General features: G+C 36.9%; 3 protein-coding genes across 5 annotated transcripts in view; all 3 read right to left on the bottom strand.

Moving 5' to 3' along the window:
* The window catches only part of LOC140165147 (protein CASP-like), an 85,696-nt gene that overhangs the window by 21,696 nt on the left and 38,608 nt on the right, over positions 1–25,392 (bottom strand). For 2 of the 3 annotated variants that reach the window (XM_072188586.1, XM_072188588.1), the window contains exons 4-11: positions 21,865–22,002; positions 20,921–21,044; positions 20,364–20,440; positions 19,902–19,968; positions 19,005–19,158; positions 18,114–18,179; positions 17,567–17,695; positions 16,610–16,850 (exon numbers count right to left, since the gene is read on the bottom strand). In XM_072188586.1, the coding sequence (XP_072044687.1) occupies positions 16,610–16,850; positions 17,567–17,695; positions 18,114–18,179; positions 19,005–19,158; positions 19,902–19,968; positions 20,364–20,440; positions 20,921–21,044; positions 21,865–22,002 (996 nt within the window). The remainder of the gene's footprint in view (positions 1–16,609; positions 16,851–17,566; positions 17,696–18,113; positions 18,180–19,004; positions 19,159–19,901; positions 19,969–20,363; positions 20,441–20,920; positions 21,045–21,864; positions 22,003–25,392) is intronic. The other variant, XM_072188587.1, reaches the window with a different exon arrangement.
* LOC140164166 (homeobox protein cut-like 1) lies at positions 8,067–12,953 on the bottom strand. The gene is made up of 3 exons (XM_072187408.1): positions 12,422–12,953; positions 9,561–10,103; positions 8,067–8,995 (listed from the first exon to the last, which is right to left on the bottom strand). Exons 1-3 carry the CDS (start codon positions 12,951–12,953, stop codon positions 8,286–8,288), a joined length of 1,785 nt encoding a protein of 594 aa, XP_072043509.1. The 3' UTR covers positions 8,067–8,285.
* On the bottom strand, positions 12,963–16,126 carry LOC140164167 (homeobox protein cut-like 1). The gene is made up of 3 exons (XM_072187409.1): positions 16,116–16,126; positions 14,303–14,923; positions 12,963–13,092 (listed from the first exon to the last, which is right to left on the bottom strand). The coding sequence occupies exons 1-3, from the start codon at positions 16,124–16,126 to the stop codon at positions 13,089–13,091; spliced, it is 636 nt and encodes a 211-aa protein (XP_072043510.1). The 3' UTR covers positions 12,963–13,088.

Raw genomic sequence — 25,392 nt, forward strand, 5'->3', positions numbered from 1 at the left:
TGTACATTACTGTTGTGTAGCATCGTCATTGCAGATTTATTGCGCATGAACGAAAGAGCCATAAAACTACAAACTTTGGTATTCTCATTTACAAGGAATACTGTCATTAGCATGATTAGAACTTTAGACATTAGTAATAGGGGATTGTGTTACTATAGGAAATCTACTGCATGGAGCAAATGTAGTCAAAATAGTTTCCTCAAGAAAAGGAGAAATATTGACAACATTAGCATTGTGAAATCTTTTCAATATCCATAAATTTGCATTTGAAATCAACTTGAATTCTAAAATTTAAAAAAAAAAGTCTGATTGTCATTAATTAGCATCGCAATTCAAGTTTTATATTAGTTTTGTTTGTTTAACAAAAACATCAACACACCAAAAACAAAAAATATTTCAATTACTTTCAAATATTTTGTTCAAAATAAACATTGTGAATAAGAATACAAAGTTTGTATTTGGTACCTGGTATTCCTATGAACTTGACTGCTGCATTTATAACAACATTATGTTGTTATCAAGTCATGTTAAGAATGGAGCCTTTCATTTATTCATTTAACAGAATTTTTCATAACTTTATTCATAAAATTTACTACTGGTAATGATTCAAATTAATGAATTTTCACACTGTATTTCGATAAGACAGTAGTGAGATTATTTATTCAATCCTATTTGAGAATGACCAGTGCTCTTGGGGTCCAATGAAAACTTTGGAATCTGCATATTTTTCATTCACATACGTCACCATGGCAACATTCCATAGGATATTGATGTAAGTTATCAAAATGTGCAGAACATAATGGACTATTCCATTTGAAATCCATACATCCCCTATGCAAGACATGACTTTAATATTCTACACAGGGAGTGTTGATTTCAAATGGAGTCACCCATTCAGCTAACCCATTTGAAATTCACACTCTCTGTGTGGGAGAAATTATAAGATGTCTTCCATAGTGGGTGTATGGATTTCAACTGAAATAGCTTCTTCTTGATCAAACCTGATGCACAGCTTTTGAGTTATTGTCTACCAAAGAAGAGGGTAGAAACTTCTTGATATTTTTATAATTTTGCATATTATTCAGTATATCAAGTTGCAAATACCAATTTTGTTTGCTCCGCCATGCTGCTGGCTCAATGGGTTATTCCATTTAAAATCCACACTAACCCAGTGGAAGATTTTGGAATTATCTTCCACAGGGGGAGTTTGAATTTCTAATAGAATTAATATGTTAGGCAGCTCCATTTGAATTTCATACACCCTCTGAGACAGATTCAACCTTCCACAGCAGAGGGTGAGTTTCAAACAGACTTTGCTAATGTGCCAATTCCATTTGAAATTCATACTCCTACTGTAGATGATATTTCCCAAATCTTCCACAGGGGGAGTGTGGATTAATGGAATAGTAAAGTAAAAATGAAGTTGTAAATATATTTGATAACATAAAAGGCTCCATTCTATACATGTACCTATTCTGTACATACACACCCTTGACTATCAAAATGTATAATTAACATAACAAAACAGATTAGAGGTGAACATGTAAATACCGGAAACTGTCAATGCTTTCAGTTCCACATAAATATTGCAATTTTCTTGTGAAAATTCATCACAATTGAGTTGTTTCATTCTTTTCTTGCATAGAAATATCAAATTAAAATAATCACAATGTCAACACAGATTTACTAATGACCAATTTATCTTGGCAAATTATATAAAATTACAATTTTGTACTGTTTCTAATAAAGATTTCTGATGCATCTCTAGAAATGTGACTGAATGTACTGAAGTCATTTCACAGCCGAAAGAAAACCATGTAATTGAATCTAAAACTGCAACATGTTTTCATGTCGGTTCCTTAGAATTTACAAGACAACATCATTTGCATATTGGGCTATTCCAGTTGAAATCTATATGGCTATTCCAGTTGAAATCCATACACCCCTTATGGAAGACATGACCTTAATCTTCAACACAGGGAGTGTCAATTTCAAATGGGGTCGCCCATTTAGGTAACCACATTTTGAAAGGTCGTGTTTTCCATAGAGGGACATATGGATTTCAACTGGAATGCCCCATCTGATGAGCAAGTTCGAGACAATTGAAAATGTTTTTGATCAATTTTGTTAAGTTTACCAATTTTTAGGAAGAGTGAAAACTGAAGATTTATCACTGTTCATGTAGCAGTAAAACGAGCAGGACTTTTCCTGGATATTATATTAAGAGGTCATTATGAGGGTAAATTGTAAAATGCCTGAATTTATCTAAACCTGTGCCTCCAGAAATAACCTGATTGCAGGAAATTATCTGAAATTGTGAAATGGCAAGAAAACTAATAACATCCATAATTCTTTTCTCAAGCTGGTTCAGATAGTTGGTCACTGAGATCAATCACATAACCCCACAGGTTATCTAATGAATAGAATTGGTCACTCAGCCATTATCCTTACATGGTTATCACAATAAATTGCACTTAAGACCTACCATGAAAACATTAGTGACAACATTACATGTAGCACACCATTATTCAAGTTGTCATTCATGGCAAGAAATGCAATTTAAATGTGTACATATGAAAAATGTGAACTATAAATATGTATTTCCTCGAATAGTCACCTCCCCCCTCTCTCAATTAAATGCCCCCACCACTTCAACCAAGATGTTTTGAAAATGCAGATATTTCCATGTTATCTTGTGTAGTAAGCTTACCAAGATGCACACATGGTGGCTAATGACATCGGTAATTGGCGAAAATCTGGTTGTGAACCCGGTAGTGAACTGTAAGTTCATAGTTTGTCATTTCAGCGTGAGTTTTAAGCTTACCTAATAATTTTAACGGGAATTAACGTTCTAAAAATGACCTCTAATAAACGCCCCCCTTTTGGAAAATGCAACGCCCCGGGGGGCGACTATTCGAGGAAATATGGTATTCTCACATTCTGACAACCAATGTACTGTCCCCACCTTCATTTCTGGTAACAAAAATAGTCTTAACACACTGGTCATCTATGCCTTTGTGGAAGTTACTGTTCACAATTTGCACATTATTTCATCTTATAACTCTTTTCCCCCTTTCTGCACAAATATGAAAATTACAAATGTGTGCCAGAAAGTTTCACAGAACTCCGTGGTAAATTGCACTGTGTGAAAACTGTTATTTTGTCATTTTCCCTGCATTGGATATAATATCAATGTTTATGACATCAGAAAATGCAAATGGATTTTATTCCCCAGTCCCCTTCTCAATATCAACTGAAATCCAGAAAATAATAAATCCTACTTTGTGATTTACATATTCCTTTTAATGATGCATTTCCTGAAATAAAATAATTTTCTTTAAAATCTGTAAATAACTGATTCATCCTGTTTGTTCATTGTCATAAATCCTCATTCTCACAATATTACTGGTTGCGATTGTACACCTACAAATGAACCATTTCATTATTTTCTGCAAAAATACTGAAAATGAGAGGGTTTAAGCCCACACTGCTGACCCACCCTTGACACCTCTACACACAGTTTCCATTACTTGGTATGCTGCAGTAAAGAGCAGCGATCATTTTACAGCAGCATATTTACAAAGCTGAAGCAGTGCAGGAGGAACTAGAGTGAGATACAAGAAAAAATTGTAGCAAGATTTCGTTTAAAAAAAGTACACTATGATAATAATTATAATAAAATTCTCTATTCAGTATACATGGAAGATGGAAAAAAAGTGATGAAAAAGACACAGATAATATCAATAACATGGTAGACATGAATATCTAAAAAATTACTGTCTAGTTGTACTTGGTTTGTTACCAAGAAATACATAAAAATACATGAGAGTACACTTATAAATAACTTAAAACCATCCGCTTCGAAGAAAAAGAAGTGAGATAAGAATACAAGCACACTGAAAAAATATTCAGGAATAACGACGGTGGGAACCAACAGGGTTTACAGATAAAAACTACTGGCAAGGACTGTAAAACCATGTAACTTCACAAGCACTTAAAATTTGTGAATTTGGAAGCAGTTTTGCGGCCTATAATCAAATTGCTGCTATTATATTTTTCTAGAAAGTTTGTTTTTGGAGGGCTTAATTAGTTCCTGAATAGTCAACTTTCAGTTATTTTTTGATATTGCTGTCAAAATTTTAAACAGTATCTTATTGGCAAGTAGAGAAGGACAGGAATGGGGAAAAGTACAAAACTGTTTATATCTCTGTAAACATTGACCATTCTATTTTGGAAAAATATTAAATGGATGCATGCAAACTGTTATCACTTGATTGTTTTGTTTGATTTTGTGCCAATAATTATCCTTAATGCACTAAAACAATACGATCATGATTGCTTGGTTGAACACCGTGAAACACCAATAGAACACATATGCACAATGCTCAGCGGCACAAAGACTCAAGTCCATAAGCTGCTGTACATTTGTAGACAGCTTGATGGCACAAACATGTGAGTTGAGCCTTTGTGCTGCTGAGCTCTATACAAATGCGTAGCAGCTTATGGACATGTCTTGTGACACAGGGGGTGTAGAATTTAAATGGAGTCATCCATTCAAGAAACCCAATTTGAAATCCACACTCCCTGTGGCAGACTTCACTTAAGGTCATGTCTTCCATAGGGGGTGTAACATATTTCAAATTGAACAGCCCAATTGTTTTGTTTTGGGTCATGCAAATACCTCAGATATATATACCAAAAACATACCCTGTATTTTTATTTTACTAAAACTAATAGAAATCCATTCTGTATTTTCCTCATGGGGGCATCCTGAAAGGGGCTTTAAATGCTCTTGAATTGGTGCACACTAATCAATCTAACTGAAGAAAATGTACATGTATCTAACGGTATACAAAAATAATAAATGATTTTCTAAAAAAAAATGAAGAAAGAATAATAATATTCACAAGTAAAATGAAACTATTATGGGATGGATACATAGTATACAGCTAAACTACGAATACATTACTTGTTTTAACATTTGGCACTACCAAATGAAGTGTACAAAAATCTACTGAATATTTAAATACTTATAAATAAAGTGCAACCATGGTAACAAAGGTTACCACAGCAACATGGCAAGACATGGTAAAAAATGGGCTGTTCCAGTTGAAATCCATACACTCCTCAAATGGGGTTACCTGAATGGGCAACTCCATTTGAAATTTGCACCCCCTCTGTGGGAGATTAAGGTTAAGTCTTTCATAGGGGTGTATGGGTTTCAACTCGAATAGCCAATGTATATGATGAAAGCAAATAAAATATATATGTTGTGCAAGTTTTGTTCATTAAACTTAACAAAAATTTTGTGTGGGTAGGAGACATCAAACTTTACTAAACAAATTAATAAAATAACAACAGAACACATGACATGCATCAAATATATTTGATGAGGGAAACAGCTAAAATGATTTGCCTAATTCCTTTTACAAATTATGCGTACTCACAATGCTCTCGCCGCATATAACTGTGTTACACACTATAACAATGCGTATGATACACAGTTCAGTGACTCGACAACAGCAGATTGTGTCAGCAGAGGCAAGTGTGTTTAACATAGTGGATATGCGGCATATAAATACGCTCTCATCAAAGGTTTACAGCAGTTTACTGTAGCAATCTTTTTGGAAGGACTGGATAGAATTTGGGAGACAGTAAAACTATTTAAAAATAACTTATAAGTCAAGTCAAGGAGTGTTGCATTTAAAAATGTTGCAAAGATACCCTACAAAACTGAAGTTAGGTACACATGCTTTTGAAAGGGAAATTTATCAAGTGCATCAGAATTAATGCTATATTCTTTTAAAAAAATCTATAACAATGTCATTCCACAATGAAGTTGAATTGCAAAAGATTTAGAAGATTTTGTGGATTTCTTCTAACTTGGGTTTTAGAAAACAACAATGAAATTATTCTTTCGTAATCATTAAAACATTTTCCATGGAAAAAACAGTAACAATTTAACCTCGTATTGCCTAAAGAAATTGTTTAACCCGAAAGAAAATGATTTACAAACAATTACAGTAAAACCTCATTATAACGAAATCTGATACAAGAACTAGAGCGGTTCTCGACTTGCGCGGTTCTCGACGCAAAGCGTCGGCCGCAATGCCTCCACCCTGACGGGCATCATTTTAACTGGTGCAATTTCACTAGGAACTGGCCATCTCTAGATGACAGTGTAGGTTTTAGAAAAAGTGTAACAAATGAAAGATCCTTGACCCATTTTGTCTCATGCCCATATGACAGTTTTAAGTTATTTGACCTCAGATGACCCCTGGGTGACCCCTGATGACCCGAAAAGACCGTCCAAAATTTGACTCTAAATGTTGATTGTACCCACCAAGTTTCATGCCCATATGACAGTTTTAAGTTATTTGACCTCCGATGACCCCTGGGTGACCCCCAAAAGACCATCCAAAAATCTGACTCTAAATGTTGACTGTACCCACCAAGTTTCATGCCCATACGACAGTTTTAAGTTATTTGACCTCAGATGACCCCTGGGTGACCCCGGATGACCCCAAAATGACCCTCAAAAATTTGGTTCTAAATGTTTACAGTACCCACCAAGGTTCATGCCCATACGACAGTTTTAAGTTATTTGACCTCAGATGACCCCTGGGTGACCCCGGATGACCCCAAAATGACCCTCAAAAAATTTGGTTCTAAATGTTTACAGTACCCACCAAGTTTCATGCCCATACGACGTTTTTTGCCAATTTGACCTCAGATGACCCCTAGATGACCTTGGGTGACCTTGACCCACTAACCAAACCTACTGGAATTTGAAGACCGCCAATGACCATCCCTCCACCAAATTGCATCACTGTACATCTTATCAGTTCCGAGATATTGCACCCGCAAGCTCGGACGGACGGACGGACGGACGGACGGACGGACGGACAGATGGACGGACGGACAACCAGGAAACATAATACCTCCGGTGGAGGCATAAAAATCCTGTTATAAAGAAGTATTTTTCCAGAACAAAGATACATAATTCTTTTGTTATTTATTATTTTTACAACTCTGATATAACGAAATTTGGATATAATGAAGTAATTTCTCTGCCCCTGATAACTTCGTTATAATGAGTTTCCACTGTATACGAAATCCACATGTGGAAAGTAACCACCTCTACAGCAAATATCATTTGATTCCACAACTACATCACCCATTACATTGTTGTCGACAGGAGAGTATTACAAACCCAATTAACGAATCATATCACTAAACGGCATAGACAGATCATTGTTCACCAAATTATTAAATAATCAAAATTGTCATATCGGTTAATTAGTTATGCAAGCCAGAATTATGAAGTATGTTTTCACTTTCCCTCTCTGACACATGACATTTCAACAATTTTCTCTGTTTGAGATCACCGAATGAAATCAGTATGGGCATATACATCGATATACTTTAATTTAAAGTAATGGTTCCCTGAATTCAGTATGTTTCATTTTTTCCCAGCATTAGTAGTATTGGAATACTTGGAAATTGGCAAGATTAATTGCTTAGAGAAAAAAAAATGTAAATTAAACTTTGCAATTCAGGTGGCATCCATAGGCTATTCCAGTTGAAATCCATAAACCCTATGGAAGACATGACCTTAATCTCCCACTGTGGGGTTATAATATTTCAAATGGAGTCACCCATGCAGGTAACCCCATTTGAAATTCACACTTCCTGTGTGGATGATCAAGGTCATGTCTTCCATAGGGGTGTATGCATTTCAACTGGAATACCCTAAATTTGCTCCATGTGGTACTTTTTGTTATTAAAACATATCATATTTCAGTAATTATTGTTAATTATTTGTTAGCATGTCCTGTTCACCTACTTCAGGATAAAAAAAATACTAAATCATTTCAGGGGAGGGAGGACATACGTATAATACGACAAGACAAAATAAAACTTAGGCAACAAAAAAACAACTGTTTTACGGGCACGACCGACCCAGAATTGGCATTTTGCTAAATCATGTAAAATCATGGCCAAAATCATGGCCAAAATTTCTTGATTTGATTCAAAATTTTTGAAACAATTCAGAACATTTTCAAAATATGTTTGAAAAAAAAAAAAATTTTTACCATATTTTTCAAGCTTTCGGTAATATTTTAGGGTAACTTTTAGCCTCCAGAAAAACAAAAATCCTGGCCCACCGTACTTAAAAAGTCTGTCCGCCCGTAAAACAGTTTCTTGTTCTTTTGACACCTTATCCAGTAAAATGCTCAATACAGGTAGATTTTATAAAATATTTCATAAGTTTTGCATGATGACTATGTCTCTATCTCCACTTCTTCTGTATTTCCCTTCACTCTATCTTGCATATTCTCAAGAAGTTTATAAGCACCACTTGCGGCTTTCCTTTTACTGCTTCCTTTCTTGCCGTCTTCCGTTTTCTCCGCTTCCTCTCTACCCTCCTGTTGCAGGATCACCCTCTCCATGATAACCGTCTGCCCGGCCTGTTCTATTACAACTAACCCCTCCCCTACTTCCAACGTTTCCGTCGCTTCCTCAATGGAGCTAGTCGAATTGTTCAGAATTTTCCTGCTTTTTGTTCCGTTACTTCGGGTGATTTGTACGGGACTGGTCGCTTTCCTCTTATTCGGGCTCGCAGGTACGCTCACGACAGACGGCGATGCTGGTTCGGTCGTGGGCGTCGTCACCACGGTTGCGTAAAGCTCCTCCGTGGGAACCATCTGGCCGTCGGCAGCTTGCACCAGCATGGAATTGGCCAGCATTTCCTCGTTGTTGGCGTGCGACCTTTTCAGTCGAGAGCGGTGGTTGTGAAACCAGTTCACCACAGTGGAGTGTGGGAGTTTGAGAGCTGCAGCTAGTTCCTCCACAGTGTTTTGTGCTGGGTATGGTTCTTTGTTATACGCTGCCAACAGGGTGTCCTTCTCTTCTGGGGTAAGGAGGAGGCGTGGTTTCTTCATTGGCGTCAGTGTTGTACCCAAGTGAGTATCAACAAAGCTTAGCCTTTTGGCTGTAAGGGAACCAAAACAAATACAACAATTTAGTACAGGTTGATGCCTACATGTTTCTTATTTGGATGAATGGGGTAGCTGTTTGATATAAGCCAAAATCTTCATTGGACATTTGCTTCATAAAGCAAACAGATTTCAACCAGGCTCTGTAATGGGCTTCAAAATTCTCTGTGTGCAAATTACAATGCAATATTATATGAGTTAATTCGAGACTTGTCTCAACTTCCTGATTCACTCGGTCGGACATCCGGGAACATTGTCCCCTTCGTCCCCTTTGCACAAGCGCATGCATAGCAACCAGCTCGAGAAAGGGGAACTGCACATGCACACACTGGTTTTACAAGGCTATTTCCCCTTTGTGACGTCAGCCCGATTATTATTTATTTCACCTAATATCTTTATACATACTCGTTGTTGGGCAGGAAAATCACCTATGTACTTGTGGCCATTGAACATGTTTAAAACAAAACTGACCAAGATGTTACATAGGAGGAGAAATTGCTTTTAAACATGTTCAGGGGCCAATGACACATTTTTCCTGCTCAACGACAACACCATACTTACGTTTCCTTCTCGGCTTGTAATTTTTGACATTCTCAATGCCGTCTTTGTCCTGCAACCACAAGTACATCCTGATGTACGGCTCCCGTCCTTTCATACTCAACTTGAGCCACATCTTGGGCTTTGAAAGCAGGTCACTCACTGAACCCTGCGTCAGACCCAGCACTGCCTCCCCAAACGCTTTCTGTCCGACCCCATGCTGCTGCAAGACATTCTTAACCTGTCTCGTCAATTCAAACGTGTCCAGATATTCAATCATCGCAGCTTGTTCGTGTACAGGCACAAGTTCTGGCAGAGGGTCAGGTGTAGGCGGTCTGAACCTGTCCGTGATCGGCGACTGGGGGACTTTGGTGACACTCTCGTGGAGTGCTTGGACCGCGTTGATGGTTGAATGGTGCGAGTTGGAGTCGTCTTCATCGTGGAGTGATACTTGATCGGAGGTGGATTGTGGTGGTGACGGGGAAGCTCCCTGGATGTTAGGTGATCCTGGATTGCTACCATGCTCTGAGGTGTCTACGTATGGCATGTCTGACATGATATAGTTAGCTGCAAGAATGGATTAAACCAGGTACAGAATGATTAGAAACTTAACCTAAAACACTCAAGCATTGTGATGATAGCATTTAACTGCATGCTGTAAAATATTGACAGCAGTGACCGTTATATTCCCTGCAGTGCATTATTTATCCCATGCACAATTGATATGGGAGTAACAGTTTCTATGCAGAGTATGATGAACACCAACATCTTGATTGCCGTTATCACGTTTGGCATCTTAATTCTTCAAATACAATTCATCGTCTGCATCACATACTGTCACATCTCAAAAGGCTGCCTTATGCGATTTTTTTTCCATTATTGTTGTCATCCAACTGTGATGAAATACACTGTAAAATTCACTTCATATATTAATTTATCTTGAGGTTGTATCAGAATGTTACAATTTCATGTTCATTCATAAAAGAAACAAGCATGCTGAAATATAAAAATATGAAATCCAACAATGATAACAAAATTCACATAAGGCAGCCTTTTGAGATACAACCGTATGTGTGATGCAGATGACGAATTGGTTGATACTCTCTCATTATAATATTAATTTCTGGAATTTATCCCATAAAATAGCTGACATTATACCTTGCTACAGATGAAAACTTTGTTGTGTCCAAGTTTTATGTACATTGTACCTGCCCCAAAACTTTGAAAGTGGAAGCAATTTTTAACAACCTTTCAAAAATCCCATGATGATCAAGAGTTGCTCACTCTGTTGCTCCGAAATTTTTTTAAAGTGACGATTGGATTCATTTTTCAATGAAAATCTACTGGTATCACCAAATGGCTGGATGTATCCATTTTAAAATCCTGAAGGGGGTACTACACCCCTGGCCAATTTTGTGCCTATTTTTGCATTTTTCTCAACATTTATAGCACATTGATGATAAGTAAGCTATGTATATTAATGGGGCAAGGACTACAACTACTGCACTGAAAATTCAGCAATTCAAGGCAAGTAGTTATTGATTTATTGATCAAATATTGGTTTTCCCTCATTTTTGACTGTAACTCCAGAACTGTTGTCTGTGCTGAAATAAAATTTCCAGTGCAGTAGTTGTAGTTCTTGCCCCTATAATATACATATCTTACTTGTCACCAATACGCTATGATTTTTGAGAAAAATGCAAAATATGCACTAAAATTGGGCAGGTGTAGTAATTCTTAACGCTGCTGTGTACTCTAGCCATTGTTTCTTTCTCAATATTGAGTTTTTATGATATGTTTGTACCTTGTTATGTTTTTTATAAATACAAGGAATGAAAATCCAGATTTGTAAACTCCAACTGCAATATTTTAAGGATTTTATTTCACTATTACACTCGTGTTTGAAATTGAAAAGGAAAGAAAATCTTTGTTGTACCAGCAAGGTACACGCGGCATAACAACTCATCGCGTTGCGTATCGCGCAATTTGTTAACGCACAAATACGCTGGCGATACTGTGCGACGCTTATCTGCATGCTTGGCGCATCTTATGGAAACACCACGGAAGCACTGATTTCACAAAAACCTAGTGGTCAAATGGCTCCGTTTTAGCTGATAAAATGTGGGTTTTTTCAAGTTCTTTCCCCGATTTAAATATCAAGTTATGAATGGATTTCGCTCAAACTTCTCAAGGGGCTGTGGATTTACCCGATGTTCACGTAATATAAGTTACAAAAGCGAAAACTGTCGCATTCTCCTGTGAGATTCGATGAAAGTGCAAAATGTGACCACTTTAAACTTCAACGGCCATTATTTCAATGTTCATTTTCTCGGTAAAATGACGATTTAGGTACTACGATAACTCAATAAATACAGCATCTATAGGTTAGCAAATATGATCATCGTAAAAAGCATGATCGACTCAAGAAACGGTTTTCTCATTTTTTATATTTTGGTCTATTTCGATTTTGGGCATCATTTTTGTGCAAATAGGTTTTTGAATTTTAAAAGTTCATTTTGATGCCTTATATGGTCAATATCTCAAAAAATAAGGCCAATATCAAAAAATAAAAAAAACGTTTTTGGAATGGAGCCTCAAGATTGAGCTAAAAACAAAATAAAATATTTTGGAAAGAGTGTTTTTTGTTATGATGTACCTAACAAATATTGCCAAAAACTCACTTTTTTGTGATTTTCTTCAAAATTGTTGTTTTTACCCCAAATCTGTATTTATATTAAGATTTATTGATGTCTTGCCTTCATAAAATGTATACTTTTATATGTTTTATGTGAATAATTACAAAGTTATTGCACTTTTACTACATGCATGTCTGAGAGTACACAGCCACCTTAAAAGCACCTCAATTTGATAATCATTATACTTACAATTTCTGACAATGTCCTTCAACTTGACGAGCCCTTCAGGATCATCAAGCCACAGTTGCATCCGGATGAATGGCTCCCGGCCTTTTACCGTCAACTTCTCCCACCTCTTAGGCTTGGACAGGATATCGCTCACACTACCCTGCGATAACCCAATCACAAAATCCCCAAACACGCGCTGGGGGATGTTCCCCCGCGCCAGTTTCTCCCGCACTTGTCGGGCAATGTCCAGAGTGTCCAGGCACTTATTTTCATCGTATTGCTGGGGTGTGAGCGACGGTAGGGACTTCCGGATTTCTCGTCTGGCCAAGATGGCGGGGGAGAGCGGCGACTTTGACATACTCAGATTGGTAGGTTGTTCGTCGTCATCATCATCGACTTCTGACTCTCTGAGGTACTCTTGTTGCACAAAAGTGACTGTTGTTGGTGAGGTTGACACAACAGTGGTGGTTCTTGCTGGAGATAATTCTGGTGTTGAGTTGGTTTTGTTGGTAGGGATGTTGATAGGCACCTTGGGGATTGCGTGCATGTACATGTAACGACTGTATTGTCAACCATATGCCTTTGTTCCATCTCCTCTTTAGCCAAGGCAAGAATGTTATTTACAGCTTCTTCTGTTGAGGGTTTGAATGTTGGTGACTCGCTGTTTAGCGATGGCGACGAGAGGTCTTTACCTATTATCAAAAGTGAAGGGAAATACACAATCAAAACATCTTAATGGCTACTTGTTGACTTAGGCACAAAAATGTTTTTTAATATTTCTTAAGGAAATTATCCACCTAAATCACTCAATAGTCACCCAAATAATTAAAAAATCATTCAAGAGGAACACCCCTTACCACATTGCATTTTCAACCTCCCATGGGACAAGTGACAAACCTTTTGGCCTTTGCTTTCTAAAATATGGTGTTGCAAATGGTGAAATAATAAATACCAACAAGTCCAATGTTATTCCAGATATTTCAAGGAAGCTCCAGGCAAAATACGCGGCCGAAGTGATGTAATAATAATCGGATTAACCACCATAGCAATAGGGTAAAACAATTTTTGAATATACCGCACTTCACTAGTACGTGCACACGGTACCTCTGCATTTAACCATATCATGCTGATCACTCGCACCTGTAAAATAAGTATCTTTGAAAAGAACAGTATTGTATTCTATCTATGCTTGCTAACATGCACAGGTGATGAGAACAACCTGCTTGTAGTGCAGCGTGATATATTCAAAAATTGTTCTACCCCATTGCTATGGTAGTTAATCCGATTACATTACATCACTTCGCCAGTGAATAGAACAGTACAGTACACAGTACCCTGTTAGCTCTGACTACGGTTCAAACCCAACATGACATCTTTTAACCGTGCACAAACTTTTTTTATATCTCTAATGTTGCAGATTCTTATTTGTTGTTCAGCTACAAAATACATAAATTTGTGTGTGCAATATCCATCTAACGTTGATCAGGGGAATTTTCACTGCTTATTGCACATCCTTGATTGTTGTTGACTAAAAATACCTAAATTTGAGTGCCGGCATATTGGGCTATTCCATTAAAATCCACACTCCCCCTGTGGAAGATTTAGCGAAAGTCTTCCACAGAGGGAGTATGAGTTTTGATTAGAATAGACAAATTGGGTAACTTTCATTTGAAATACTCACTCCAGTTGTGGAAGATATAGGTAAAGCATAATACAGGGAAGAATGGGTTTCAAAATGATTAACCATGACCAATTACATTTGAAGAACATACTCCCCCTTTGGAAGATATTTCCAAAATCTTCCACAGGGGTATTGTGGATTTCAACTGGAATAGCCAATTGTTACGTAAATTTTAAATATCAAAATTAATAATATTAATCGAACAAGAGTGAGTAACCTACCTTTTTTCTGCGAATTTGATCACTTTCAACCGCTCCATATATGAAGGATCCGACAAAAACTGTACCATCTTTACAAAAGGCTCCCTGCCTTTGAGAGTCAATTTCTCCCAGGGTTTAGGTCTCGACAGCATATCACTGACCGAGCCCTGGCTGAGTCCCAAAACATGCTCTCCAAAGAGCCTCTGTCCAATATTGTGATCAGCTAGCACCTCTTTGATACGACAGGCCACATTGATGGTATCAATCCATTCATGATTCATGGCAAGTTGGTTTAGAGTTGCAGCTGCTTTCATTTCTGGATGAACATGAGCTGGGGGTGGGGTACGACTAACCCCTTGAGGTGGTGAGGAGGCTGCTGCAGTGGCGGCCTGATGTGCAATCCGCATTTGAGAATTGGACATAGCAGCGGCAGCTTGATGTGCAATCCCTATTTGAGGGTTGGCGATAGCGGCGCTGCAGCTGCTGCTGGACTCTGGAGCGTTGACGGGATCACTATGATTGGTTGGATGATATGTTGTCCGTCCTCGTCGTTGTCGGCGACGATTGTGTAGGCTGCCACTTCTTGACCGATTAAGGTAGCGATGGCTTGAGCTTGCGACATTTCCCCGCTGCCGCCGGTACCTGCGAAAAAGAGGCAAAATGCATTTCTCGCATTTGGATTTGAAATATTCTCAACACGAAACACAGCGCTCACGATTCGTGTCTGTGATCATGTTACAGGATGTTAAACTTTGAAGACATTATGTAGCGCTTCTAACATCCTGAAATCAAGACTCCCGACACTTGAATCAGCGAGTTCTGTGTTTGCATGGAAACATCTCAAAACCAAAGCATCTATCTGTCATTATTACGGCACTACAGATTTAAACTAATATCCGGAATAACGTAACCTTCATGTCTCATCAAATTTGTTTTTCTACCATACATGGGGCTCAACATCGTTAAGTTTTGGCCTGTTAGACTTGCCTCTATAATGACAGTGGTTTGATGCATTTTGCCCCTTTCTTCAACGACTGGAAAAATCTTCGCTCAACAATTCCGAAACGATGCTCTTGTTCAATATATGCTCTACAGCAGCCAGTCTATACGAGACCTATGCTATCACATTTTTCCAACTAGCTTTGATACTATTCTTTTTGTTACTTGATGTGCATTGCCTAATTATCTAATGACACTTTTACCGAGTTTAGATTTTTTCAAACAAACTATTTTAATATTAAAGAACATTTTACTAAAACAATGTGAGACATTCTATGTTGCATATAGTTCAGTTCATTCTACACTTATAACAAAGTACCTGAGTTGAAATACCATAAACTAAACTAAAAGCAAGATTCCTTTTAGGCATAGATCTTGGGCAGTATGCCAGCTAAAAAAGTGACTTTACCTGGACAAATTCGAGCAAAAATTTCCAATTTTAAGGGGGTACTACACCCCTGTGGTAAAATTGTGACTATTTTTGCACTTTTCTCAAAAATTAATAACACACTGGTAACAAAAGTTATGTATATTATTGGGGCAAGGAATCCAATAACTACACTGAAATTTCAGTGATCCAAGACAAGCGGTTCAGTAAATATGATAGGAAATGAGGTATATCCTAGCGGTACCTCATTTTCTATCACAAGTATCGAACCGCTTGTCTTGGGTCACTGAAATTCCAGTGTAGTAATTGGATTCCTTGCCCCTATAATATGCATAATTTTTGTTACCACTGTGTTATTAGTTCTTAAGAAATATGCAAAAATAGACACAAATTTATCGAGGGGTGTAGTACCCCCTTAAGTTTACTTCCATTTTACTCAAATCATACCATTCAACCATATTTTATGTTCCAGTATAATCTCCCCTACAACTATGCCCAGCGTTGAACAAATGCTACTTTCGAATAAAAATATATGATTATCGGCAGGTTCATGAGATAAAGGATTAATTTTATAGAATTATGTTTTGAAAATTAATTTTATGAAGTTTTCAAAAAGGATTAATAGCAATCAACATTTTAGAAAATTATTTTTATTTTGAAAATTAATTTCATCATTTTCTGGATTAGGAGTATGTCTGTCACCTTTTTGAAAATACTTCTGGCTAAGATTGAGGTACCAGGGGTGTGATTAAAAGCTTGTGAAATATCCTGAATATAGTAGAAAATCCTGAAAAACAGTGTGAAATTGGGCTAAAATACCTCAAAACGGGCTGAAAATTAATAACAATTGCATTAAATTTTGGCCACAAAAAATCCAGAACATCACCCCCGGATTTGATATTAAAATCAAGCCCATATCTTACCCATCTAGAAGGACTTACCATTTCTTTCCGTGTTGGAAACCTTCAAATTGGTGTTTTCAGTCTGTAATGCTCTGTTTTTCTCTAGTAGCAACACCTCCAATGATTTGGGATTGGCGCCTGTAGCTTCTTTATCTGCCTTCCCTGATGATGATGACGACGACGAAGCACCCTCTCCCCCAGAGTTGAATTCTATTGATTTGAGCACCTTTAGTTCACGCTTGATCTCCTCGTAGTCGTTTTGGTTGCGTATTTTATCCTCCTGCAAATGACACAAATCAGAAAATTGCAGATTTTTAAAACAATCATGCCCTATTGTTGCTTACATTTAAAACTAGAAATCAGTGTGCCTATCTGTTGAATACTAGTCTGTCTTTGTCAGAGGCAGTAGCGCAGCGGTACAGGTTCCATCGGTGTCATCTTGATGGGCACTTGGGCAAGGCACTTTACCTCGCTTCTCTCTACCCAGGGATGAAATGGGAAGCTGTTATGAACATTGTCCAATTTCCACTGAGCTGCAGGTATGAGCATGCCTTGGGCACTGTATGGCAGCTTACAATAATCTAACGACAGCAGGACAAATGCACATGTAAAGCACTTTGAAACACATGAAAGGTGCTGTATAAATGCCAACATTCATTTTATTTTTTATTAAATCTATAAGTTTCCTGTAATTGATAATCTCAGGCTAGCATAACTCATTTAGCAGTGATCATTATCCTCATGAATTTGGGACCAAATTAATCATTTATTACTGTGACATTTTTAACAATGCAATCCCATGTCACGTTTTCTATCTACCATGTACTGATGATACTATATTATGACCACAAGTATTTAGACAAAAAAAAAAAAAAAAATATCATTCTATAAGAGAGCTACAAGTTAGCTCAATCGTTCTGGCGTTAGACTCCAGAATTTCGAGCCAACTTTTGAAAAAATTTTTGAAAATTTTTTTGAAAATTTTTTCAAACTTACCAGTTTGTGATATGCTGTATTGTTTTGATTGAGTTGTTCTTCCAGCTTCTGCACCTGTCCCGCTGTGCTTTCTCTTAGCTTAGCATTACTAGCCTGTAACCTCTGAACATCATCAACCAGCTGGGAAATCTGCAACAGAAAAGGCAACAGATTAATGATGGTAAAGAGGAATCATCTTCACATCAAATAAAATAGACCAAACAAAAGAGTTCATCTATCTTGTCTTGACAATATGTGACATGATCAAGGGGAATGAGTCACATGTCGGCCCTGGTCGAAATAAGTTTTACATATGTTTCTAAAGAGGACATTTAGAGCTTTCAGAAACTGAAAACCCCATGTTGATATGACTTTTCTTTGTGAAGTTACATCAATTTATCAATCACTGAAAACAATATAAAACTAAAGAAATTCTTTGCCAATATCTCAAAATCAATATTAGCGACATCCGACTTGATTGTGTCACATATCAACACCAAGATAGTTTACATGCAATATGTGACCAAATTAAATGTGAAAACTTTTGACTTTTGCAGAAGAATCTTACCTCTTTTTCTTTGGCTGATAATTCCACTTCCAAACTAGATCTGGTTAAGATATCGATAGCCTGCTCCTGGCAAGATGGGAAGAAAAAGTGACATATTCATATGCTGTTGTTATGTAGCATGAGGGCATGGATGCCTAACACAGGGTTGCCAAAAGATTTCAGCCCGAATCGCGGGTCAAACAATCGAAAAGTCACCCAATTTTTCTCTTTACCATTGGTTTCTATGGGACAGGAAACTAGCGGAAGTTGCGGGAGCCAATGTTGAAAAGTCGCCCAATTTTTTCTTAACCATTGGTTTCTATGGGACAGGAAATTGTCAAAAGTCGCGGGAAAAATCTTCAAAAGTCGCCCAATTGGGCTACCAAATCGCGGGTTTGGCAACCCTGGCCTAACAGTGAAGGTGTTCATTGAACACTGTTCAACTCATGATCACAAGGGCCTGGGTTCGAACCGCATCAAGGGCCCAATGTGTTAGGCTGGACAAAAATATTTGTGTGTTTGCGGTCACTAGACCGACCACTTCTCAATCTTAGAGACCCAAAAAATATTTTGAGTGACAAAAGTAAAATACTTTAGATTTCTGCTTCTGATCTGACTAAATAGACAAGGCGTAAAATATGTTTAGCTTCTGTAACATTTAAAAACTTGCTTTAGGAGAATTATTCTAATTCAATTACTATCATATTTGATTATAATTACATGCTAGCATTGTATTTTTTAACTTAATCTTCTTGATAATACCAGGATAAAATGAACCACACCAGGAAAATCATCTTTGCATCCCAGCACCAAAAACAGGACAAAAATGTTATTTTTCCCCTAACCCTCCCCCACCAAAAAAGCTGGCCACACCCCTGCCTAAGCTCTGTAACATGCCATGTTCAGTCTTACCACATTCGGTGCCTTTTGCATGTGTTCAGCCTGTTGCAGAGACTGTGTCGTTGACTGCAGCTGTCCTTTCATTGCCTCCAATTCCTTCTCTGCAGTGCCTAGTTTCTGATTGGCTCGTTCTAAGTCCATTGAAAGAATATCTACTTCATCCGACCTGTGGGCATGACCAAAGATTGGGAATCATTACCAAGTTTGCTAAAAAAGTTACAAACTCTGCTAATTTTGGATCAACAATTAATAATTAGAATAAGATCATTTCATGTTCTTCAATGTGTGATTTTTTAAGCTTCCACCTGTAGTGAGGGGAGAAAAAAAAACCCAAACAGGGTTCGAATGGAGCTCTACTTTTGTTAAGGTGGATTTTGTGTGAACCAGGAGCTATTTGCAACTAACCAAGTGTTAAAACACACTAATGTAATATGACATGCAAATATGAGATATTCAGTGTTTTGGCCAAAAGAGTTTCAGCTTAATAGCTGCCAGTCATGATATAAAAGAGGACAAGTATTTTATGGTGACCAATGGGCAAATAGAGCCTGAGAGTCTTCTTATTTTCTCTTGATCTGTAGATAATGTGTGCATTTTATTACAGCTAAGAGATAAAACCACCAAAGAATATCTTAACACCAAACTGTATGACCTATAATACTAAATTTCAGCTTGAGTTCGGTAGTGATGCAAGTGTCTTCACGCATTCGTACTGCAAACATGTTGACAAATCTTCCTTATACGAATATACGTGTGTATATGCAATTATGAACTTCGCATCAAGAATGGACTTACGGTTTGCAAGATGTGAACATTTTCATGCGGTCAAAGTAAAATTAAAAGATTTCAAAATGGAAAGGTATTTGGATAAGTTTATTACAGCATTTGTTATATCTCATTATTACTTACTTTGCTACTGATTGTTCATCAATCTTAGATTTGATTTCAAATAGTTCCGACTCACTTGCCTCCAAAGCTGTGTAGGAAAAAAAGCAGACTATCATTGAAACTGTACATCATACAACAATTTTTTGTCATTTATTTTTCCCTGAGTTTAAATAAATTGAACTACACATGTTTTATATGTTATTTTTAAGTGAATTGTGGAAATAAATAAATGAATGTGAACTTAGCCCAATTGATCAAAATCCATTTGCAAATGGTATGGAGCTTAGCTTAGTGTAGATTTCAGATACTAGAATGGAAGTTGGGGTGTATTGATAGACATCATAAATTAGTATTTAAAACGTTTGATCTCAACACAAGATTAGACATACCTCAAATTAGACGTAATCTTGTGTTAAGATCAGATGTTAAAATACTAATTTAGGTCTCAGATGTTAGGCACAAATTACATCAAATTATACAAACCTGACTGCAACTGTTGGATTTTGTGTTCGGCTTCACCAAGTTTAGTTGCCACAGACATTTGGGTTTCTTGCAGTTGCCTGAAACAATAAAATCAAATAATATATGTATCGAACAATAAAAGGAACATATGATATTTCAAGTAGGAGATATGGTTCAAACAAGCTTCTTAGCTGCAGAAATACTTGTAAATCAACTTTTCAATGTTTTCTTTTTAATCTTTCATTTTTTAGAATGTATCCTTGCAATTCACCAACAAGTATAACATTCTTATCTTTTATAAGGTGTTTCCTTGTGACACAAAATGATGCTTTCAACATTGGGAGAACATTTTAACAAAAGACAGACAAAGTTCTATAAACATATAGTTTTGTTTCACAGCTGACACACTCCCTCCCCGTCTGTAATGAAACCAGGAAGTCCGGAAGTGCGTCATATTTTTAAGAGCAAAGGAGAAATGTAATCAACATTTTCAACTCTCTCCCTCATTAACAAGACTAACTAGTTCATTCCTAGGCCTTAATCAGTGTTTTTGTTGTTCGCTTAGAAATTTAACTTACCTTTCTTTGTTGGCAAAACTTCTTTGTAGTTCCTTTTCTTTTTCCTTAGCCCTAGCCTCTGCCACAGCTTCCATTTTATCCTCATATTCTTTGACTTTGTCTCGAAGATTTTTGATTGTCACCTCTATAAATGTGAAGAAAAATAAACGAACAAACATGAGCTGGTGTTTTTAAAATGGGAATTTAAGATTTTTTTCACATGTCAGTTACAGTAACCATGAGGTCAACTGTGGTTCGGTAGAGAGGTAAGGTGCATATTTCACTGGAAACAGTATGGAATCCTTTTCCTGGTGATGAGTTATACAAAACAACTAGAATTATGCATTTCATAATTAAGGTGGCCCACATACAAAGGTTTGAAAATAACAAAGGTTTGTAAATACAAATAATATGCTACTAAGCTCATTAATTAATTTTCATAGATATCCAAATAACATGAACACAAAACTATACACAGCATATCAGGCCACCATATCCTATCACTATCACCATACCAAGTATTAAATTGATCGGTTGTTGTGTTGGAGCTGCATAGCGGATTAATGGTTTTGCTTCATCCCGGACAAACAAGACAAACAGCCAAACAACGATTTGGGTGACAACATAAGCCCCACATAATGTGTGTTGCCAAAAATTGAATGTTTTTATATTTTTATTTGTTCAATGGAAAGAATAATATCATTCGGTGAAACTGTTTCATTCAACTCGGCTGGAACTGTCCATATTTCACCTCATGGAAATATTCTTGCCATTATACTCATAAACATTCGCTATTTGTATACCATTTAAAAAAAATTACAGATTAAAATTCTACTTTTTAAATTTGAGTGCACATTTTTGTACCCAACATATTCAAAGGTCATTCAATGCATGTGCAAACATATTGGGGCCAAGGACCTGTGTCCTGATAGATGAGCATGTTTCTTCAATATGTCCCCATTTACCTTGATTCTTAACCTCAGCAAACTCCTGGTTATACTCATCCAATGTTTCTCGTAGCTTCTGATTCTCAATCTCCAAATCTGTGGCTTTCTGTGCCCTCTTTTGTGTGTTAAGCCCATGTTCTAAAACTGGTACGGGATCTGTAAGAGTGGAACAAACAAATAAACTCAACCAGGACTGTTCATCTTCAATTTTATAACTGTATTCAATATATTTATCAACCCACCCTTAACATTCACCCATGTTTGTAGTTTGATCTAATAACCTTTTGGTGAATTCGTACCTTTAATAATTTCGGTTGAATTCCATGAAAAGCCACAGGAAATTTGCATGGGGTTTAAGTTGCAATGAATTGTTTAACCTTTTAATTCTGCAATGCAAATATTGTTTTTGCATGGGAAATTTCTCACAAAAAACATTTCTTAACATTGATTTACTATGCCATCCCTTACATTGGACTTACATTAAGTACCTCGCGTGTTAGTTTCATACTGTGTAAAACAATCCCCTGTAACAGATAAACCTGTTCATTCTCCTAGTAGTTGTGTTAATTTAACTCTGCAACCCTGTATCATATAGCTACTTGACAATGGCTGACCTCTCTAAAGCTAACCCTAACTATTTATATTCACTTCTTCCTCTTCCTAGAAGTGTTTTTTCCCATACCTGAATATCTCACTACTCGTATATCAACGTCCTTATCAACCCATTAAAGGTACTTAAAACAATATTTCAAGTATAATACTCCTGGGTTCTGCCCTTAATATAAATTCAACCTAATATAAAATACTTTAATTTACTTGTTTTTGAAATCAATTACGTGTCCAGTATCAACAAGTATCCTGATACTGAAAGGAGATCTCCTTTCCAGGGCTATTCCAGTTGAAATTCATACACCCCCTGTGGGAGACAAGACCTTAATCGCCATAACATGCTTAATCAGGCTATTGACAGACGTTTTGATACTATGCTTTACTCCATATTGTTATAGAGGGCCATACTACGGGCCTACAGGCTGCATGGTGTATCAAATGGAGTCTAGGGCCTAGATTACGTGCCAGTTTGCGAGAATCATAAACCATCTGAGTCGCTTCACTTTACTGCATGATTCAATGAAAATAATAATAAGAATCATTACAAGAACCCATTCTGTGATTCTCGTTGAATCCGAGGCCCTGGAGTCACCCATTCAGGTAATCCAATTTTGGAATTCACACTGCCTGTGTGGAAGATTAAAATGCCATGTCTTCCATACTGGGGTGTATGGATATCAACTAAAATAGCCCATAATTTGTGCCATCAATTTTCTTTATGGGGTAATTATAATTAATAAATTGACAGGTTTCATTCATGTAATGGTCAAAATATGATCAATCAGTGCAGGTATCAGTTGACTCATAGGCAACAAATGCAGTAAATCATATCAACAATCACCCCCAAGAGAAGATATCTTACACTTCCCACAATGCATTGCATCCATTTCAATTTTCTGTACTGATTTGCTATCCAGTTCAACATCAGTTCGGGGGCACTCATAATTCACGGACGTCTCTGTTATCAAATACTCTTGAAGCGTCATGTCACATAACAGTATCATATTTCAGAGACGTCTCATAAATCACATACTCCCTAGTTTCAAAACCCAGTCGCAAAGGATATTAGTAATTTTACTATCCAATTCATGATTAGAGCGCAGGCTCAGGTACTCTTGGGATTTTTTTACTTCAAAACATTTAATTTTGCCCATTGCAATCTAAGTGTGTTCTGGGACCATTTGTCAGAATTTGCACAGATAGATATAATTTTTGCTAAACATAGGAAAGCTTATTCTAATACACTCAGCTTCGTTCCGATGTGCTGCATGGAGTGCCCAGCTGTCAACAAAGCTCGACGTATGTGATATCACAGACCCCCGTATGTGAAATCACTGACCCGTCTTTGAAATCAGAGACGTCCGTGAATTACGAGTGCCCCGCACTGACATGGGTCGATAGTGATCTGAATCTGAAAATATTCTCAACGCTTCTCATTCGAAGCCAACCGAGAAATGTACCTCAATGAACAGAGCACATCCAGATATTGCAAATTATGTTTATTTCTTGACTATCGACCCATGCTTAGCCAGTCCATTCTCACCATGAAAACAAGTGGAAAATGTACAAGGAAATAGGAGTGTAATTTGATGAAACGAGGTGATGTTTCATACCACAATGGATTCTGGGAAGGGTACGATATCTTTCCTGAATCAACCCCCATGGAGTGGATTCTTCATTACTAAGAAAACACCAAAGTCACTCTAATGATGGGGATTGTTCATAATAAAGAACACACAGAAGCCTTAACAAATCATGGTTGTATAAATTAGTTTTGAAAATTTTAATGTATTATTAGAATTCAAAATGGTCAAATTAATTTATATTAGATGTGCCTATCCTATCTTTGGCATTATAATCATTACTGCTAAATGTATGTATAAACTGACCAGGGGTATGTAAAAACTTGGAAAATTCTGTATTTTTTGGGCATGGGAAAAAATAAGCTTGTTTGGAAGTTATGGAAGAAACAAGCCCTTTTACCCACTGAAAAACATGTCAAGTCCATGACTTGTAAAGTAAACATCTCTTGAAAACTAAGGTTTGGAAAAAAATAAGCCCATAAGACTGACAATATATACCCCTGGAACTGGCGAGTGGCTTGTGGTTTTAAAACCAATAGTATGCTATTACAGAATAGCTGTTCCTTTAGTTGACAAGGACAAAGTGAAGCTTCCTGACATGAATATTTTATCCTTAATTACACAGGATATTCAATACAACCATACATGAAATATCAACTTGCAATGAACTATATTTCATTGTTGGGCAGGAAAAACCTCATGTGTACATTGGCCCCTGAACATGCTTAAAACAAAACTTCCTATGTAACTGGTTGGCAGTTTTGTTTTAAACATGTTCAGGGGCCACAAACACATAGGAGGTTTTTCTGCCCAACGACAATTTGTATCACACAGTGGTGTGACTTGCTACTGTCAAAAGATCCTTAAATAATCCTGGAAATCCACAAAATCTATACCTTTTCAAAAACAAAAGCAAGATTCCCTTATGATGGTACTACATCCCCTTGATAAATGTTATGACTAATTTTGAAATTTTTCTCGAAAAATACCTGCACACTGGTAATAAAAGTTATGCATATTATCTAGGGGCAAGTGGTTCATTATATATGTTAAGAAATGAGGAACATTCTAGCAGTACCTCTTTTCTTATCATAAATAACATACCACTTGTCTTGAGTCACTGTAATTCCAGTGTAGTAACTGGATTCCTTGCCCAATAATATACATACCTTTTGTTACCAGTGTGGTATTATTTTTTTGAGAAAAATGCAAAAATAGTCCAAAATTTATCAAGGAGTGTAGTACCACCTTAAATCTAGAAAACTCCTAGTGATAGCATCTCTAAATACATCTGCATACTTTGTTCAGAGTTGCAGCCAAAATGCTCTCAAACAAGTCAGAACCGACCTAAGCA

This window comes from Amphiura filiformis, chromosome 11 (genome assembly GCF_039555335.1).
Source record: "Amphiura filiformis chromosome 11, Afil_fr2py, whole genome shotgun sequence".
In the NCBI taxonomy this organism is placed as follows: domain Eukaryota; kingdom Metazoa; phylum Echinodermata; class Ophiuroidea; order Amphilepidida; family Amphiuridae; genus Amphiura; species Amphiura filiformis.